The sequence below is a fragment of the Triturus cristatus genome, chromosome 3_1, assembly GCF_964204655.1.
Source record: "Triturus cristatus chromosome 3_1, aTriCri1.1, whole genome shotgun sequence".
Classification (NCBI taxonomy): Eukaryota; Metazoa; Chordata; class Amphibia; order Caudata; family Salamandridae; genus Triturus; species Triturus cristatus.
This window is the reverse complement of record NC_140583.1, coordinates 830125078-830146293: the sequence shown is the minus strand read 5'-3', so window position 1 is coordinate 830146293 and position 21216 is coordinate 830125078. Positions and strand designations below refer to the sequence as shown.

Sequence of the window (21216 nt, the reverse complement as noted above, 5' to 3'; positions counted from 1 at the left end):
TGCCATTTACCTTGAGGGCACTGGGGGTGGCCATCGTCACAGTTAAGGGACCGTCGAACATCGGGTCTTTCCATTTCCGGACAAATTCCTTACAAATACTGTATCGCCTATGTTCACAATGGGAAGGTCGACCTCAGCAGTGGTGCGCTTTTCCTGTGCTTTGGTTACCTGTTTAGAAATTAAACTTTGCAGCTTCTTTTAGTTCAGAGAGATAGGCATGCATTTCATCATTCAAGATTCCAGCTGTGCTTTCTTCCTTACTTTTAGTGGCAGGTATTTGCGTATTCATGAGTCACTATCTTATGGGGTGTCAGGTGACGATCAGAACTAGGTGGGTTCCCAAGGGAGAATAGTTCTAATGGTAAGCAATACAACCACTTTTTATGCAACGTGGCACATAGCTAGCTGATCTTATTAGTCAGTAAGCTGTTTAGGTGCTCAACAATGCCATTGTTCTGAGAATGTTAAACAGAAGATAATTTATGCTTTATCCCTAACATTGTCGTAAGATAAGTGAAAAACTACATTAACAAAGTGTGTGCCGTTATCAAATCTTATCCCTTCTGGAATTCTTTAGCGGGTCTCCCTTCACAAATCAGAAACTTAGCTTCTAATGTAGCATCACAGTGGACACACGGTCCTGCTTCATCCTATCAAGAAAAATGACAAACCACAACTATGAGATACCTATAGTGGCTGCACCTGTCCATCATATCCACAAAGTCAAGATGGAGAGATTTAAAAGGATCTTGTGGTCAGGGTATGGTAGAATTTATCACATTCAATGTGGGATTTGGCAAACATTGTTGACAAACAGTACAATTATGAAGGTACATGGTATGCATACCATGCAAATTCGGAACGAATCAATCTTCTTGTATTTGCATAGGCAAATGATCACTCGAGATATGGGCTGGCAAATGCAATTGATCAAGAGCTAACATAAGTAAAGAGTGAGGCATCACTGGTTTACCTGTAGATATTTGTATATATATAAAAATAGTTCCCTAACTGGAAGCACCCTTTAGTCTCCCATTGATGTTTCTCGTGCAGTGGAGCAGCTTCCTGCAATTCTCAAAGATGTAAATGTACTGTCTCAGCATAATGAGGTGTAACACTATCTGTGGTAGCCTTTGACCCGGACGATGAGGCAGTCTGGGCCACTAATGCAGGGACATGTTGTGAACCTGATGGCACAGAGAGGGGTGTGTACCTAGCTGTGTCTTTAGCTGCCCAATCTGCTAATGCATTACCCTGAGACACAAAATCCTGTCCATTTGTATTTTCCGCATATTTCACACCTGCCACTGCCTTTGGTAAAGGAAGTGCCTCTATAAAAGTATCTACAAGATTCCTATGCATAACAGGACTCCCGTCTGACTTAATGAAGACTCTACTGCTCTTTCTCATAATGCTAGAATGCGCAGTGGTAGTTCTATAAGCTGAATCTGAATAGATTGTGATGATTTTTTCTATTTCTTGTTTAAGAGCTGCCATCAAACCTATCAGTTCTGCTACTTGTGCAGAATAATGTGCTGGTAGTGTTAACTGCTCTACTATGTGAACTGTGTCTGAATAATCATGTTTTTGTGCTCTGGCTACTGCCATACCTGTGTGTCTTACTCCTGTGCCCTGGTCAATAGTAGAGGAACCATCAACTAATTAGACAATGCTACAGGGAATACAATCCTCTGTTGCTTGACTAGATTCATTAGGAGTATATGTTGCAGTCATGTGCATCATCCTCAGAGTCTACTATAGGATGAGCAAAGAATGGTGTAAGATTCACTGTATGACACTTAACTACCTTCAAAGATGGTAGTGACAGTATCACCTCATATCCTGACACTCTCTGTGTAGTAAAAGTAGCCTTAGCCTTCTGAATAGAGCATCAAAGGTGCCCCCATGAGAGTGGGGGTGCACTTCTGTACTGCAAAAGCTGCAGTGGCAAGGGCTTGCTCACAAGGATAATGTACTCTCATCACTAAATCCAACTGTCAACTAAAGTATGAAATGGATTTATGTCCTAGAGGATATTTTTGCATAAAGACAGCTGTCATCACTTGACCATTGCAGTGACAAAAGAGATGCAACTCCTTAGTGTAATGAGGAGTCCCCAAAACCGGGCATTTGTTATCTCAGTTTTCAATTTTTGAAAAGTTACCCTCATTTCTGGTGTCCACAATATCTTATCGTTTCTGTTTTTTGCCTATTTGATAGAAGCCAGCAAAGGTGCTATTAAAGTGCTGTAATTGTCTCACATAGTTACAGAGGCCAAGAAACTTCTGCATTCCCTTAAGTTTCTGACTTAGTCATTTGATGTATAGATGCTGCTCTCTCAGGGGTTACTCTTCAACCAGAAGACAACAGTAATTGTCCTAGGTAATGGATCTCCTTCTGACAATACTGAACGTTGTCTTTCTCTACCTTATATCCTCTCTGTGCGAGAGTAACCAAAAGAGATACAATATCTTTCCTACACTGTTCTTCTGTAGGACTGCAAATTAATATGTCATTGACATACTGCAACATTTTACTGTCACAGTGGAAGTTTGACAGGTCATTTTTCACCGCTCTGTGGAAAATTCAAAGGGACTCACAATACTTTGGGGGCAAATAAGAGTAGAAATACTGAGTCCTGCGATGGGAGAACACTGTCAAATAATGACTGTCTAGATGAAGAGGGATGCTAAGGAAATAATTCTTGAGATCTATAACAGAGAAAAATGTAGCATCCTGGGGAATATTTGTCAAAATAATGGAACGGTCCGGAACAATTGGTAATTCTGGTATCACTACATCATTCAGGGGGCGCAGGTCTTGAACTATACGCTAAGTATTGCCCTTGTATTTCTTGACCTGGTAAATAGGGGTATTACAAGGAGTCACTCCAGGGTAAATTACTCCTTGTTGTAGCACCGCCCATATAATATGGGCGATGCCTTCATCTGCTTCTTTAGAAAGAGGATATTGTCTCACCTTGGGTAGGATAGCACCTTCCTTCAATGTAATTCTAAATGGAGTAGCAGCAGGGATAAGGCCTACATCATGGAGACCCTTAGTCCACAAGATGTCTAGTACTTGGGAAAGATCTGCATCCCTAACAGAATCATAGGCTCTACCTGGTGTGGGCGCCTGTACTTCCAATACTGTTTTCAATGGTATGTCATCCTGAAAGACTATAACTGTTTTCTTAGAATCACCATCAAACAGTTGATCATCCAGTATTTCATTAACCGTTTTACCAGGCCAATGGTGTACCGAAACTTGAGGGGGCCCTCCTGCAAGGTACATGGAGCCCCTCCGCCCCCGGTTTAAATCAGGAGCTCTCAGGTAAGGGTACGGTGCTGAAGGGGCCTCTGGAGCTTGGGGGACCCCCGCACTGCGTGGGCTGCAGGGGCCTATGTTACGTCACTGTACCTGGCTCAACAAATATAACTCATGTTCATAAGACATGGTTATGATCACAGGCTATTAGAGCAACATAGGTCGCTGTGATCTCTAAGGCCTCTATTTGCAGGATCAACTAATTGTCAGGTATACAAAAATCTTGCCATTGTCGTCGAAAAGGAACTCTTTGGGTTACTGGACCACCTTCCCAGTAATTCTGGTGATTTGCTATTACTGTTTATATTGCTGTGGTAAATGCTTCTATATCAGTGGATCGAACTCTGATTTGATCTCCAGTAGAAGAATCTACTGGTACACCCATGATCTTGGAAGGAGGAACTCCAGGGGTAGAACAAATCATAGTACCATCAGGCTCAAACTTTCTTGTTTAACTTATCCATAAGATCTCTCCCCAATAGATGAGCTGGAGTAGCCGAAGATAATAGTAAATAGCCATCAATTTACCTCCCTCCTATTTCCACCTCCACCAGTGGAGAAGTGTGGCTCAATGGTTAGAGTGGCAGACCTCGATGCAGAGCACTGGTCCGGGACCAGGGTTCGATTCCCGTCACGGCAGGGTCTCGGGCTACAAATTCTGCGGACCGGATATTCTCGCCTCAGTGCCTATTCTAATCATGGGTCCCACGCTGCAACTCTGGGCAATAGCTTGCTTAATCTCCACAACGGCCCCAACAGCGCTGGGATGCCTGGCCTCACCATGGGGGTGCCCAGGAGTGGACACCTCACATGGAAAGCCAGGAAGGGTTCCACAGCGGTATGAGTAAAAGCGCCAGGATGCCCCCGTTGGGGGTGGCAGTGCGCTATACAAGTACAAACACATTCACATTTACATTTCCACCTCCACTTGTTTAATAAATGAAACCCTCATCACCACCCCAGTATTTCTTGTGTGTCCATTGATCTATTAGAAATTTGGAAGGTCTCCCTCTCTAATACAAGATTGGGTTGCTCCCATATCTATGAGGAATGCATACCTCTTGTTATTGATAGCAACTGTCACAGTGGGTTCCTCATCTATCCTGTGCACAATACTGGACACATGGAAGTACTCTGTGGGCACCTTTATTGCGTATATCCTCCCACATAACTTGTTTGGAAGGGATTTCTTCCTCTCACAATTACACCTCCCTGTCCACTTTGTGGTGTAGTTGCCATTGGGGGTGCTTGGTAACTTTGCTATGATGTCATTTGTTGCACCTTAGGCATTACTGGTCTATAGCACATTTTGTGGTGGTGTCTGAGGTACATATATTATTTTTGGGTGTGACTGTGGCTGCACTACTGGCTGACTGTAAACCCCTGTCCTTCTATTTTGTTCATCCCATCTCTTAGTCCTGCAATCTTTTATGAAATGTCCGTATCTGTGACAATAATGACATGTTTGCTCCATCCTCTGGGGACCTATTCTGCCACTTTTTATACCTCCTCGTCCTCCTCTACCACTTCGTTGTGTCCTTACACTATCCTGCTGATGTGGGAACTTCTTTTGAACGGTCCCTGGGACCGATCCCACAGGCACTGCAGTCCTCTGAGTGGTAGATGCTACTACAGCTCCTTCTGTTACTCCTCTCTTTGCCTACTTTTGCTGTACCAACTTGGCTGTTGCTTTCTCTGTTACCCTCTGCTTGTTTCTCTCTTTCTCCTGTTTCTTCTTGCAAAAGTGCCTATATCTCTGTCCAGGGTTTGGCTTCCAACGCCACCATAATATTAAAATTGTCCTGCACATCAGTGGGTAAACCCTTCATCACCTCATTATAAAACAAAACAGCATTTCCCCCTGTTACTTCCCAACCCAAACCTACTTTTTGAGTCCACTTTTCTATTATCCTGCTGAGAAACTGAGCGGGGTCCTCATTCGGCTGCATTGATTGAGCAATGAGACCCGATATTTGGTCTATCAGAATACATTTTCCTCAACTGATCCCCGACCACTGTCTGGACTAAGTTGGATGGAGAAACATCTTACCTAGTCTCAGTGAGGGTAACATTTCTCACTCCAGTCTTTTGGAAAACAGTATCAATCTTATCTATAAGAGAGGTAAGTGAACTCGTTATGTCCCCTACTGCCAGGGTGATGCCTGCAGTTTGCTTTTCAAAGGACCTAATCTATTTCCCTGCTCCCTCAGTAAGTGTGGCCAAGGAACATAATGAGGCGCCACAGGTCCCTTACATATCAGGGGCATCTGATATACAGGAGTAACGGCAAGCTGGGGGTTGTGCCACATATAGGGATAATCCCAGTCTGGATCTCCCTTGCCATAAAGAATGCATTCCTCCAGCATCTTAAGTGTCACATGGATCAAAAGACCCTTCTCGTGGCCATGGACTTATTTGTAGGGCCAAACCTTCAGACCATTCTACTAAATTATCCATATATGGTACAACACTGTACCAACTATATTCTCTTTCAGCGACTATCTCACCAGGGGTGAGATCAGTGCTGCGTAGATCTGATTGAACATTTATCTGCTGCATTGGTCTATCTTGTAGTGTCAATCCTCCGATAGCTTTACAAGATCCCATCCTGGGATCTGGCTGGTCAGGTGTTCCCTGAAACTGCAACCGCTCAAGCTCTGTTGCTCAGGGTCATTTAGTTTTAGAGAACTTGTCCTGCTCTCTTTTTCTAGTATTAGTGCAATTAGACAATTCCATTGCTCCCTTCGTATGGTCAAGATCAATAAGGGGCCTTTCTAGAGTACTATTGTCATAAGGTAGCTCCCAAGCAACCCTGAGCCCTCCTCTCCCCCCTGCCCAGGCCCCTTAAGGGTTTGTTGGGTGAACCCCAAAACATTCACCTCCATTTTGTGAGCTGCAGTTTCCCTGTGCCCAAGATTGCAGTGAACCAAGGATTAGAAGGTGATAAGAAGGCAGACTTGTGCTGTATCTTTCCTGAGATTTAAAAGCGATTTTCCTCTACCCGTGATTGCATAATTTTCACCTGTTTTGCTTGTGGTTTTTACAGTTTAAAAAGTGATTTTTTTATCTGCCCGTGATTGCATAATTTTTCACCTGTTTTGTTTAGAAATTTGAAGTTTATACTTGCCCTTGACTGTTTCATTTTACCTGTTGCATTGTCGGCGTTATAGTCCAAAATCTGGTGTATTCGCAAATTGCCCGTGACTACCTGATTTTCCCTCCTAGTTTCTCCGCTGATCTGTGCCCATTTTGTCTTAGCAAGTGAGTGAAACCAGATGAACCCCCCAAGCTCCCTTAGCAACAGAGACAATAAACATCAGAGACAGAACAGAGGGTGCTCTGAGACTGCATTAATCTGCTTTTAGTTGTTTAAGCTGTATTTTAAGGGGATTGTAACAGTCGTTTTTTGACTAGGAGAGTGAGTTAAGTGTTGGAAAAGCAGTATTGTTAGAGGGCAAAGACTAAGGCCCTTGCCTACAGAACTCCAGAGTGTGGATTGAGCCTGTCTGTGTCCTAGGAGATTCTGAATTGAGTAGTAGTAGGGCTAGGATTCCCATTGGTCGAAGGAGTCACCTGATCACTAGAGCTATTTAGGGCCGGCCAGGGCGTCAAGGCTAAGGGTGGAGAGGACAAGGGCAGCTGCCTGTTTGAGCCTGTTAGAGACTGGTTGGGGCAGGGCCAGAGATGCTGCCCAATTTCATATACACCGGCACCCACCCTACCCCATCCACATCTACAACCAGATCAACACACTCCTAGCACATGTATTCTACTCATCCACTACAAGCTAACTCTAGACAGAGTCCAGTGTCTCAGCACCTACCACAAAACTCCATAAACCACACATGTACACCCTTCTATCCCAGCTACCACAGATTTGCACCATCACTTACAAACAACACACAAATCTATACTATACCACTAACCAATCCACTCAACACTAACACAACCCAAATCCACACCATACTTCACTATATTCCATCCAGATTCAGACTCCCTGCTCTGTACTCAGTCTTCCATCTTTTCTCCCACCAACACCCTCCTCTTCTTTATACCTCAATAACAACCTCACAACACTTACACTCCACTGCACCACACATATTACCCCTTGCAGAAATATAATCTAACACAAACACTCTTAACTCTAGTTCATCCCCTCATACACACAACATACACTCTACTCACAAACACATCACCACCCCTTTATCTTACAGCCTCCACTCATAAACAATACTCTACAAAGAAAATCCTTCTCAGGAAACAAATACATCAGCATTTCCTTTCACTACTCCTCAAAAACAAAACATAACACACACATCAGCGCAACCAAATATCTCACACATAACACCTCATAACACTTTCTGTCACAAACTACGAACATACACCCACCTTCCAGACTACACAAATGATACACACCATGAACAAACTCCAATGGCAAGCCTTCTCTCTTCCCCCACACTTAACACATATACAGCAACAAAGCAACTCACTTTTAAACGCCTCTCTGACCCATTGGACAATTTAGAACTTTACTACATGACCCACATCCTGCACCACTACCTCTAACTTATACACCTTCCACCCTAAACAGACACAAAGGAAATAAGCAACATGCCACTCCTCATATCTACTGCACAGCAAGGTTACACTACAAAAACAACACAGCTCACCAACTCACTCTCAAACACCGTCTCCACCACCTACACACACAGACTCATCAAAATGGCTTCTTAGCCTGCTGGACGAGGAACACGATACAGAACAGCTACATGATTGCTATCCTCATACAGCTAATACCAACACTAAAGACACACCTGATACAAGCTCACAAAATACTGCTCACTCTCCTACAAAACAAAGTCACACGATCACCAAAGAACATTCTCTAAACTGTATACTAATAAATGCCCAATCGCTCTCTAAAAACAAACATCACATCTATGACCTTCTCATGGACACAAAACCTGGCATACTCTTCCTCGCTGAATTATGGTTAGGAGATGATATGGTTCCAGTCCTGCATGAAGCCATTCCTCTAGGCTATCAAACTATCACACAAAATCAAATGTGCAAAAGAGGAGGTGGCCTAGCTGTTGTGTTCAAGCAAACATTACATATCACTAAAGCTGACAACGTCAGGTGCAATGACCAGATGCAATCCTACACCATCTTCCTACTGTAACTTCCTGCTCCTTTACAGACCTTCACCCAGCAATGCAACATTCCCAGACACACTTCTAGACATGGTTTCAAACCTAATAACACTACACTCCAACCTATGCATTCTGGGTGCCCTCAACATTTGGTTTGACAAACCCAGTAGGCCCCATCCGAAAAAAATAATTGCTGGCCTAGATGCACTGAACCTGCATCAGATCTCCCACAAACCCACACACATCGCTGGACACAACCTAGATGTCATTTTTTCTAGTACAGAACTAGTTACCTTTCAAACAATGACTCCAGTCACATGGTCAGACCACTATTTGCTTGCTTTCCAACATAAAACAACACAAAGCGAAGCACCTAAAACCACCTTACGTGCATCCGCCTATCAACCATGGAACAAACTCAATTTGGAACACTTTAAAACACAACTAGCATCCAGTACACATCTAGACACAATAGATTCTGTTAAAAAACTATATGTGTGGCTACAGGAAGCTTTTGATATCCTTGTACCACTAAGAACAACACAACAGGTGGGGCGTGGCCTGGCAGCCAAGATGGTGAACGTGTGCTAGGGGAGCTCCATCCAGCCTAAGCACTTATCCTCTAAATATCCTTCCCTCCGATCCTGTTTTGGTGGATCTGCACCGCGTCCTAGCTGGGGCGTGATCGGAGGCAGGCGTGTGATCCCTACACCCTGTGCTTCCCTGTGGCGCGCCGTAGAGGTAATGGCCGGGACGCGGCCCGGAGGTGATGGGGGGACGCCATTGCTGGAGGAGGCAGAGGGCGCGCTGTGCGAGGCGTTCGTGGAGTGCTGGGACATGGCTTGGCAGGGGCGACCTGATCTTCTGCGACAATTACCAAGGTGAGGGGTCGGGTGCTGATGGCGGCCCGAGACATTTGTGGCGCGAGACTCGCGTGAGGCTGCCCCCCCTTCCCCTCCACGCTGCGCAGTGCTGGTGGCGGAGCTATCGGCTGCCTGAGTCGGGCCGCTGTGAGACACCCCTGGGACTTTCGGCGGCATCCTCGAGCCGCGGAGGGGTGCCGCCTGCACGGAGCTCTGGTGCCGTGACCTGCGACCGTCTGCCTACGCTCTACCGGGGCCAGGGTTTGCTGTTAGATGCCTGGGTTGCCGCTGACACCCATAGTGCATTGTCGTGCGCGGGGGTGGTGGCCCATTAGTGCTCCTGGCTGTGGCTTGGTGCCCTATGTGTGGTGGGGGCAAATATCTGGGATGCCTCGTGGGGACTGTAGGGGCCTGCCTACTCTTGGCCCTCGGGTCTGGTCTTGTGTGACTGTCTTTACTGCGGAGGTTGCAGAGAGGCCCGCTGTAGTTCAAACGGCCCGTCTGTCCTGCGCATAGGCCAGTGCCCTCCACAGGTGGGGTCCTGGGCGTCTCCCCTGGGGCCCTTTCCGGCTGTTCCTCGGTCTGCTGTGGCCCTGTGCCTGGTGGCCTGATTGGATCGTGGGAGGCTTGTATTCGCGTGTGATCTTCGGGAGGAGCAGCTCGTCGGCCTGGTACGGAGTACACGGGTGTTGGACGGGCCCGGTGGATACTATGACACGGGACATGACGGGTGGTGGCTCGGCCAAGCAGAGCACGCTCGATAAATACACAGGCCCTGGGGCCGCCGCGGTAGCGCTTACCGCGGGTCAGGGTGTGGGTCCTGAGATACCGGACAATGCTGGGCTCATGGCCACGATTACGCAGTCTCGAGATGTCCTGGATGCTAAGATCGGAGCGGTAGACTAGGATGTCATGCTCCTCCATCAGGACCTGCGGAACGCGGTGGCCCGCATCACAGAGACTGAAACGAGGATATTGGGGGTGGAGGACGACATCGCCACTCTACAGAAACGCGTGGCCACCCTCGAGACGACCCAGTGGGGCCTGGCGATGTGTGTGGAGGATGCAGAGGGCCGGGCCAGGCGCAACAACCTCCGTTTTGTTGGTTTTCCCGAAGGGTGTGAGGGGGGGACATTGAGCAGTTTCTTACTTATTGGCTGGAGGGTTGGCTTCCCCGGAATCCCTGTCCCGCTGCCCTCACCGGGCTCATATGCAAAAACCACCGCCTGGGGCCCGTCCGAGGCCCGTTATTGTAAAGTTGTTGAACTATCATGACCGCGACGTCATCCTTAAGAAGGCTAGGGCTAAGGAATCTCTGCTTTTTTAAAAATGCACGTATTTTGATTTTTCCTAATTACACAAAGTTAATTCAACAGCGGATGCAGTCATTCTTGGCAGCTAAAGCACATCTCAGAGATCTTAAGCTTCCGTATGCATTGCTGTATCCGGCCCGGCTGCGGGTGGTATATAGGTCCTGGACCCATTTCTTCGACACGCCGGAAGAGGTGTTTCAATGGACGGATGAGAGGGTACGGCTGCGCCCTCACTCACCGCCGCCAAGGGACTCTGACTCTTCCTCTAGTGAGGCAGCGCTCAAGCATTCTCAGCCAAAACCTAAAGATCACCGGCGGTCCAGATCCCAACGACGGTCCCGCTCCTGCAGTGTGGCCTCCCAGGCCAGTTCGGCATCCCAGCAGATTCCTTCAGGCTCCTAGCCAGAGGGTGAGTCAGCAGTTCCTGATCACTCAGATATCGTCGTATGGATCGGTAGGGTTCATGTGAAGGCCGGCTCCTCAGTTGGGCTTCCGGTAGAGGGGTTGCCTGCTGACTTTGGGCTGTACATTGGGGATCCATTGGCTGAGTTGCGCCGGGACTCCCAGTTGGGGTCTGCGGGCGGCACTCACCGCGACAGAAGCTTCAGTGTTATTGTAGTATAGGGTGGGGGGTTTGTTGGGATGTTTCAGTTATGGTTTATGTTTTTGTTATCAAGTCGCACTCCTTTGCTCCACTATTGGGCCACTAGGCTTGGGCCGCGCACCCTTCCCTGCACCCCTCCATTTTACCAGGGTTCTTCATGGCCGGATCATCTGATGGGGCCCGGGATTCCTCTGAGGCTCTCTAGGTGGTGAGCTGGAATGTCAGGGGAGCCCTGGATAAAATCGAGCGGGGGGCTATCCTCCAGTATGCTAAGAGGGCCCATGCGTATATACTCATGGTACAGGAAACGCATCTTATGGGCTCGAAGGCCCTCTGCTTTCAGCGGTATGGTTACACACAAGTGTTTCATTCTGGATTTGTGCGGGGATCACGGGGGGTGGCGATTTTAATTCACTGCAGAGCCCCATATACACATATTAAGACGTGGGGTGATACCCAGGGGCGGTACTTGTTTCTGCACGGTACGATCAGGGAAGAACCAGTGGTATTGGGATGTGTGTATGCCCCCCCTCCTCTTTCCTGGTCCCTGCTGGAGCGGCTAATGGCCTTGTGGGCGGATATGCCAGATGGTCTCTCTGTAATAGGGGGAGATTTGAACGATGTCATAGACGTGGCCTTGGCTCGCTGGCGGCCGGGGGAGGGTGCTCTGTCTGGTCCAATCACTAAACATTGCTCCTTAATATCAGCGCTCAACTGAGTGGACCCCTGGCGCCGGTTGCATGGACAGGCCCAGGGCTACACGTTTCTCTCTGCGGTTCATAATTCCTTCTCCTGTCTGGATTATCTGTTCGTTCCCCGGGCGGCTGTGACTCGGGTAGTGGAGGCAGATATTTTCCCACTGGGTCTTTCCGACCACTCACCGGTGTCTCTTACGCTGCGAATGGGCTGGGCGCAGCGGCTCTTCCGTTAACGTCCCTCGACGTGGAATCTCCAGAAGGCAGACTATAGGGAGTGCCTAGATGGTGCGCTGGATCAATACTTGACACTTAATGTGGGGTCGGTTTTCAGAGGCAGAATCTCTATGGGAAGCAATGAAGCCCACCTTGTGGGCAGTGGATATCTCCTATTGCGCCGCAGCTCGTCGGATTCGGAGGGAGGCCCTGCTTCAAGCGGAGACAAATATGGGTGAACTTGAGCAACGTAGTCGAGGAGAGGGGGGACACCTTATACAGCGACAGCTGCTCCTGGCGCAACAGAACTATGCAGCTCTCCTCCTGGATGAGGCCCGTCTTGCCCGGTTGGCAACGCGCAGCCGAAACTATCAGTGGGGCGACAAATCCAGTAAGATGCTTCATAGGCTTTGTCAGAGGTTGTTTCATTCTCAGCCCCTCCCCGGGATAGTGGGACCAGATTGAGGGCCTCTTACAGACTCCCTGGATATCACCGAAAGCTTTTCTACGTATTTCACGGAGCTATACACCCCCAAAGAATGCCTCCATGAGGATGTGATAGGCCGGTTCCTGGATGACCTCCCGCCTCGCGCTCTGTCTGATGAGGTGAGCGCGGAGCTGGATCTCCCGCTCACATTGGATGAATTGGGAGCAGCCCTAGGAGAACTGAACTCTGGTAAGGCACCAGGACCTAATGGGTTCCCCTGCGAGTTCTTTAAGAAATTATTTTTGCAGCTAGGACCTCACTACCTAGGGGTGGTGGAAGAGTCTCGTGAGCGGGGGTGTCTTCCACGGGATTGGAGGCATGCCGAGGTGGTGTTTCGTAAACCAGGCAGACCCCTGGACCGCCATGCTTCATATCGCCCCATCTCACTTTTAAACGTGGAGGCCAAAATATAGGTCAAGGCATTGGCTAACCGATTGCGGGCCCATATCACTACTCTTATTCACCCTGATTAATCCGGGTTCATGCCCCAAAGGGCGACTCGACATAATATACGCCGTGCGCAGGTGGCTATTGCGGCCGTACAAGGGCGTTGCGACCAGGCGGCGCTGCTGTTAGCAGATATGGACCGGGCCTTTGATTCCCTTAGCTGGGTGTACCTATTTGCTCTTCTGCGAAGACTGAGTCTTTGATTAATAAAATCTGTTTAAAAAAAAAAAGAACAACACAACTGAACAACAGAAAAAAGGCACCTTTGAGAAATACAGAGATAAAAGAGATGAAACAACAAATTAGAAAGCTGCAACATGCCTGGCTCAAAACAAACACAATAAAATTAACAGATTATACAATCTTTATTCCTTCCATCAAATTTCACATGATGAATAAAGGGATCTGGTCAAAGCAAGCAGGCATGCCGGCAGCCCATCTGACCCTATCCTCCACAAACCTTCACGACAATTCTTCTAACAACCACTGTTGCTATAACAGTAAGAAGAATTCTCAACAATTCCTTAACTACTGGAATATTTCCAGAAGAACTCAAAAAGTCATACATACGCCTATTACTGATGAAAGCAAACCTGGAACCGCAGAACCCCGACAACTACAGACCAATTACAAATGGACCTTTCCTGGGCAAACTGATAGAAAGAACAGCATTCACCCAGATGTAACAATTCATTGAAGATAATGCCATACTTTCAGACTTCCAAACAGGATTCCATCCGGAAGAGGCAGAGAATCTGCCTAGTTGCCATCTGGGATGACGTTAAGAACACAGTTGACCGCAACAAGGTTGCTGCGCTGTTACTCTTGAACCTCGTGGCTGCGTTTGACAGGGATGGCCATGGCACTCTGGTACAAAGACTTTACGAAGCCGGCATAGAGGGGACTGCTGTAGACTGGATCACATCCTACCTTCGCAACAGAACTAATGTCATCCATAGCCCCCCCCCCCCTTTCTCGTCCAAACCATACTTCACAAAAGCAGGGGTCCCTCAAGGCCCTATCATGCTTTTCAACATCCACATGAAGTCATTACTGGCACTGATCAATCATTTTCACCTCACGTGCTATAATTATGCAGATGACACGCAAATACTCCTTCAACTGGAATGCCCCAAAGACATTGGAAACTCACCAAGTTTCAGCTGTCTCAGAGCTGTACATCAATGGATGATGTGGAGCCATCTCAAATTGAATGTTCCCAAAACAGAAATACTAATGTGTGGCGATTGGAAACATTTTGATCCACTCGCCACCTGGACTGATGATCTGGGAACACTGGCTAAAGTATCAAAGGAAGTAAGAAACCCCAGAATGACCATGGACTCCAAGATATCAATGAATGCCCTAGGGGACAAACCAGCAAGATCAAGCTTTGTTACTATAAAAACTCTGTGACAAATCTTCCCGTATCTAGGATTTCCACACAAGGTCCAGGCTACCATCTCTCTTGTTCTGTCAAAACTCAATTACGCCAATAGCCTCTACCACGGATCATCTTTAATGACTATGAAAAGACTGCAGCGGATTAAGAACTCTGCTGCCAGACTACTCTTACATATAAAGCCGCAAGCCCACATCTCCCCTGCCTTGAAAGCCCTTCATTGATTACCGGTTGCCAGAAGATCCACTTTCAAGCTGCTTTGTATCACCCACAAAGCGATACAAGGAACGGGACCGCTCTTCATCAGGATTAAAATCACCAAATCCATTTAACAAAGGAACCTCCACTCTAGCGTGTCACCTCTCCTCAAAATCCCAACATACAAGAAAAAAACTATGAGTGGCACATCCTTCTCTGTTCAAGCAGCCTAACTATGGAATTCTTTACCCCCATCGTAAGATCCAAGTATAAACACCTTACCTTCAGAAAACTACTCAAGAATTGGCTCTTCCCCACATAACCACCATACGCAAACATAAATATCCCTCTGTATATGAGCATTTATTTGGAGTATAGGTATGTTGTCACTTGGCCAATGGGGTCATTGTCGTCTTCCCTAAGTTAGCATGAGCATGCTGCAGATTGCCCGCTGCTTTGCGCACGTTACTACATGTGTTTATTTTGCAAATGTCTCTTTTGTTATTTTCACATGAGAACCTATTGCTGTTTTCACGCTTTGCAGGTTCTTGGGATTTAGTCTGAACATTGTGAACAAGGTTGAACAACATAGCCCCTTGTTATTCTGTTCTGGTCGTGCCCTAACACCTAGACAAAACATACAGATGCAGCTGTTGTTTGAGAATACATACTGTGGTCTTATTGGAATATATGAAAAGGTAGAAAACACTTGGAGAGGGACCTTTCCAGGGAGGAGAGCATGAGAGCACCTATGATTTTGATCTACCATCAATCGACTGAGGTACGGGGCCTGGAGATAACGCCCAGAGATCTTCTAATATATAATCATCCTGCTTCTAGACAAGAGGAGGGAGGTAAGGCTACGCTGTCTTTCACTGACAGCTCCTTTTATGATTTATGGATTACTTACTATGCTGACCGTATTTGTGTTATGCCTTTTTCTGCCTATTGTGGCACGTATATTACATACTAGAGGACGTTAGTTAAAATAAATATTTTAAACTTGCTTGCGTCTATGTCAGATCTTATTGTGGACAAGTGCAAGAGTGTGAGCGAAAGGGTGTGTCTTGCAATCTGGATTCCTGAGAGAGCCGGGAGTGTTCTGGGGTGTCTAATCACTTGTTCCTCTGTGAGTTAGCAGGAGGGCAAGTGAGACGCTATAGCTAGTCAGTCCCAGGCTGATGGGTACTAAAGTGGTAGGATGATTCAGTCCCTATGTAAGAAGGTCCCACAATCCTACTCATAGTTCTGTGTTTGCACAGAATCCCTGCAACAATGTACCTACATATGTGTATTGCTTTGTATGAACGTGCATAATAATTATTTTTAAAAAAATATATAGATAGTTCGGCAGTTCTGCTTAACAAATGTACTTATTACTTATAGTTACATTATTCTACGTTTTAACATGTATATAAGTGACTGCATAAATAAGTAAATCTTTTATCATAACTATTTATCTACGATTGCTTCACTCTTGAATTACAATTTGTTTTTTAATTTAGAGTGCACCAACACTTGAAAGCCGGAGTTTTATTACATGCATCCTTAATCTACATATATTACCTTCCTTATGCATATATATATGTATATGTATATATATATATATATATATATATATATATATATATATATATATATATATATATATATATATACCCTCCATGTACTTGTGTATCTATATATTTATTACGTTGCTTCTAATTCAGCAAATCCAATGCACTATCCTATTTCTCACCCTCAACCTCTCTCAATATATCCTCTACCCTCTGACTCATCTCAAACCTCATTCTGCTACTCTTTCCAAAGATCTAACCTATTTCTCACCCTATACCACTATCAATATATCCTCTACCTCCACTCTCTCATTCATCTCAAACCCTGTACCACTACAATGACCCCCCAAATAACCCTTTCTAGACTCTTCCCTCCTTGCATCCTCTCCTACCTCTTTTACTATTCAGATCTCCCAAACAAGCCTTTCTAAACTCTTCCCTCTGGCTGTTCCCTTTCCACCTTCTCTTTACTCATCGCAAACCCCCTCCTACTGCTATGACCTCCTAAAAAAAGAAATTCTAGACCCTGCCCTCTTCTATCCCTCCTTCCCTCTTTTATCCCTCCACTATTCCTTTTCAATCCAAATAATAGACTAGCATGTCCACCAGTCAAATTAATTTGTTATTTCCCTATCCTAACTCCTCCCCACCCCCCTTTACTCACTCCAAACCCCCTCCTACAGCTATAAACTCCCCCCCAAAAAACAAATATATTTCTAGACCCTTCCCTCTTTCATCCCTCCACTATTCCTTTTCAATCCAAATACCAGACTAACATGTCCACTGCTCAAATTAATTGCATATTTCCCTATACTAATTCCCACTAATCCTGTGTGGGTTTGAAGTAGTGTGCTACTCGCCAAAAATGTGCTTCAATACCTCATCAGGGGTAGCAAGCACTGTATAAATGCAAACCTTTTCCCCTCTTCTATCTCTCCACTATCTTTCTCAATCCATATAACAGACTAACATATCCACCACTCAAATTACTTTCATATTTCACTATAATAATTCACCCTTAATCGTCTATGAGTTCCAGAGTAGCGTGCTACTTGCCGAAAAAGGGCTTTAACACATCATCAGGAGTAACAAGTGCTACATAAATGCAAACCTTTTTCCTTCTTCTATCCCTCTCTACTATCTTTCTCAATCCAAATAACTGACTAATATATCCACCGCTCAAATTGCTTTCATATTTCACAATACTAATTCACCACTAATCCTTCATGGGTTCCGAAGTAGCGTGCTACTCGCCGAAACAGCGCTTAGATGCCTTTTCAGGGTAGTAAGTGCTAAATATATGCAATTACAGTACAATACCATAGATGTTTCAGTAGTCTTATGCTGACAGAAATTAAGCGATTTAGATGAGAGATGTTTCCTTTTACTATCAATGGGCACTCTTCTCAGACCTATCAATGTGATGACGCATCAGCTAAAGAGAGATTTTAGGCTGATTCACTAGCCACTAATCCAATTGGGCACTGACAATCATTTTCGAGCTGAAGTTGACCTCCAGGCCTTTGACCTTCGACTTGGGGGTGATTGCGTGTCCAAAGATAAGTATTAGTAGGTTGGTTAATGGGTAAGTTGCCTGTAGCATTGAGAACGGTATTTGTATTTTGAATCCCTTAAGTTTCAGGGAGATCTTGCCAATTCCTATTGGTTGCTCTGGGCCACTTACTTGCCAAAGATGTGGACCGGAAACAAACAAATTACTAAACACCTTTCTTGTATTGTCGAGAAAGGATGCATCTCTTAAGATTCTGGTTTGAATCCGTGGAAAATGTTGCAGCGTAGATGGCTCCAAGGTCAACCCCATCAATATGGTTGCAGTCATGGGTATGGTAATCCATCGAACAGTAGTTTGTTTTGCTATTCACTGAAAGTTGAAATGCATTCATCTTTAGGGACATAAGTGAATGATTTTTTGTGTGCGTCCGTTCGCTCTGAGTGATGAAAACAACATATTGCCAGTACTCATACAAAATTATTCGCAGTAAGTATTAATTCTGCTACGTTCAATTCCAATGCTAATGTCACAAATATATGATTGGTTTGGAAATGTTTTTCTTGTAATTTGAGGGATTATCAGAGAAGGTAGAGCGCCTCATTCTGATTTTCAATGATGTGTACCATAATGTGTTTTTTATTATAAAACATGATGTATTTAAAATGTTTTAATTATAATCTCAAGTGTTCCTTTTTGTAGGAAGTGGACAGCTGGGAAATTATTGAAGGGTTGAAAATAGGACAAACTAACGTCCAAAAGCCAGACAAATATGAAGGATTCATGCTGAAAAAAAGGAAATGGCCTTTAAAAGGCTGGCACAAAGTAAGTTTAATTATGACGATGTGCAGAGAACACACTGCATGTGAATTCCTGTAGGGTGTTTATTATCAATCTTTCTGTTTCAGCAAAAATGTATTTTCAGTTTGAGAATTGAGAGCGTTGTCTATGAAAACATCTTAGGAGCTCTGCCCCCAATGTAAATGCGTTTCAGTACTCTGTGGATGTGCAGGCTTGCTTACTCATGGCACAGCCAAGCCTGCCCTCTTTCATAAATTGATCTGAACAATATACACTGACACGTTTACAAAATAAAATCTCGAAGAAGCATTATGTAGCTCACAGTGTATACACTTCTTTCACATCCAAGTGCCTCTTAGCCAGCAGTGCAAGACAGCTATCTGCTATAGCTAGGACCCAATAGCACTACCTGCCTTTATCGAGTTTTGAATATTATTCTGCCAGAATATCATGACCAAAACTATCATAAAACTATTGTAATATCATGAAAGTAAGTATGCAAAGGTAAGTGTATATTTACTATTCTTAACTCCACATATGTACCCCGTTCATGTACGTATCTTCAAGGTAAGGACATTTTGAGATAAGAATAGTATATCTATTCTTATATTCACGAGATCATGCAAGTCGATATTTAGGACAAGATGTTCTTGCAAAACAATATTTTGTCACTCGATGTTGTCACATGCAACCAATCTAATGCTTGGAATTATGCTATCAGGTTGAGAAACAAAGGCTTGCTATATTTATACAAATGTTGCCACAGTGCCCAGTGTCTGAGTATGACTGGCCTTCCCCATGCGTGGCCCAGTGGGCATCATTGCTATAGCTGCATTTCCACCACTTTAGCATGCCTATTTCTCCTTTCATCATTCAGTCATATTTTCTCGTTCTCTTGTTTTTTCGATCTTATTCAGATTGGTGGCCTCAGGCGCCTGGTATTCATGCCAATTTTTGAAGAGTGCATCATCTGTGCGCGTCCATTTTCTGTTCCTAACCCTCATCGTGGTTTTTTAGGTCTCGCCTGACCCAGCGCATGCGATGGTCTGGCGAGACTTATTGAGAGGGCTCCAAAAAGTGCTACCAGGCCAGCCTAGAGCTACAGTGCATGTGCGCGGGCGTGCGCGCCGCGCTTTACCGCGATCACTTTCAATTTCGTGGCCGCACGGCCGCTTTGCATAGCCAATAGGTCTCGCTTTTGGGACCTTATAAGTATTTAGTTATGCAACTGTTGCATGGCTAAACACTTATAAGGTCCCAAAGGCGAGACCTATTGGCTGTGCCAATGCTTGTTATTGTTGTTTGTAAAAACATGTTTTTCTCCAGACTCTATTCGTAAGACTTTGGAAGGACATATCTGTCCAATGGCCCTGCAAATACCAAGGTTGGACAAATCCATGACAATTCCTATGATAGAATGACTCCCTTATTCTGCTATAAAAAAAATGCGGAAAGAAAACTAAACTTTCAGATGAAAAACGGACTTTGTAAGTGCAAAGCTTGCATGACTTGCCTAGATGTTACCCAGCTATCACTGTCTTTGGCTAAAAGACCTAGCATTTACTGGTCTACCTTTGTCATCTGAGTTAAAAAAACTATGTGCTCCTTCTTCAGCACAATTTGCCTCTAAATTAGGGAATGAGAGTCACAGCGGCCATTTTGAGAGTTTTCAATCCCTCCCGCATTCTCATTTCACCAACGTAATTTTCCTTTACACTCCTGTTGTGATCGACCATCACACATTTTTCAGCTGTTTTTAAATTGTTACTTAAGATCTAAAATATCCTTAATTTTGTCTTTCGACTCACACTTTGTTTCCAGCTCTTCCTCAAGCCCTGTTTCTGAGCCTTCGATACATCCAATTTTGTATTTAGAAGCAGTGGCTTCCACATCTCCACGTTCTCATGCCGTCTGGGATTCTCTTCCTTGTTTTTGTTGTTCCATTGAAGAATTATCTGAGCAACTCAGATGGTCAAGCGAGGGATTATTTGACATACTATTCCCCAGATTACTTCTCAGCCCACTGTTTCTGCTTCTGGGAGCACTACATCTCCCATGCCTGCCAATCAGCAGGAGTCTCTGTCTTTCCTACAATACTATCACCATCACCTAAGTATTGGCTCTGTTAGATGATCAAGGCCTTGATTAGAAAATAGGACAGAAAATACACGTAAAAAGCCAGTTATGCTATTACTGGCTGCATATTCTGGCACAAAAGGTCTGGACTGATGATTTTAAACAATGGGCGGCAGAAACTCAGCTCCTGCAGGATGATTCTAATTGCAAATTTCTCACCTTTAGAATATCCCGAGGCACCAGATTGGACCCTGAATCTTTGCTCCCACGCATTGGTAGATGGCATCATGCTGCGCTGTATTGACTTGGTTCCACTCTGAAAGTGACAAATGGAGCTGCAAATAAGCGCCAACCCTGCGCAGCAACATAAATTCCTTTCTTTCTTTGTTTGTTTCTTTCTTTGTTTGCTTCTTTCTTTCTTTTTCCGACTTTGGGATCCAGAGCTCCACTCTCACCTTTTTCTCCTCTGTTGATGAGTCTTTTTCTATTAAACATTTTTTAACTAAAATTAACTAGAGGGCAAGATAACTATGTTCCCTGCAAAACCTTTTGTGTTTTAACCTTGTAG

General features: G+C 45.1%; 1 protein-coding gene across 4 annotated transcripts in view; it reads left to right on the top strand.

Annotated features, from left to right (window-relative positions):
• Positions 1–21216, top strand: part of OSBPL6 (oxysterol binding protein like 6) — a 690319-nt gene that overhangs the window by 249989 nt on the left and 419114 nt on the right. For all 4 annotated transcript variants that reach the window (XM_085645216.1, XM_085645218.1, XM_085645217.1 and 1 more), the window contains exon 3: positions 18474–18596. In XM_085645216.1, the coding sequence (XP_085501342.1) occupies positions 18474–18596 (123 nt within the window). The remainder of the gene's footprint in view (positions 1–18473; positions 18597–21216) is intronic.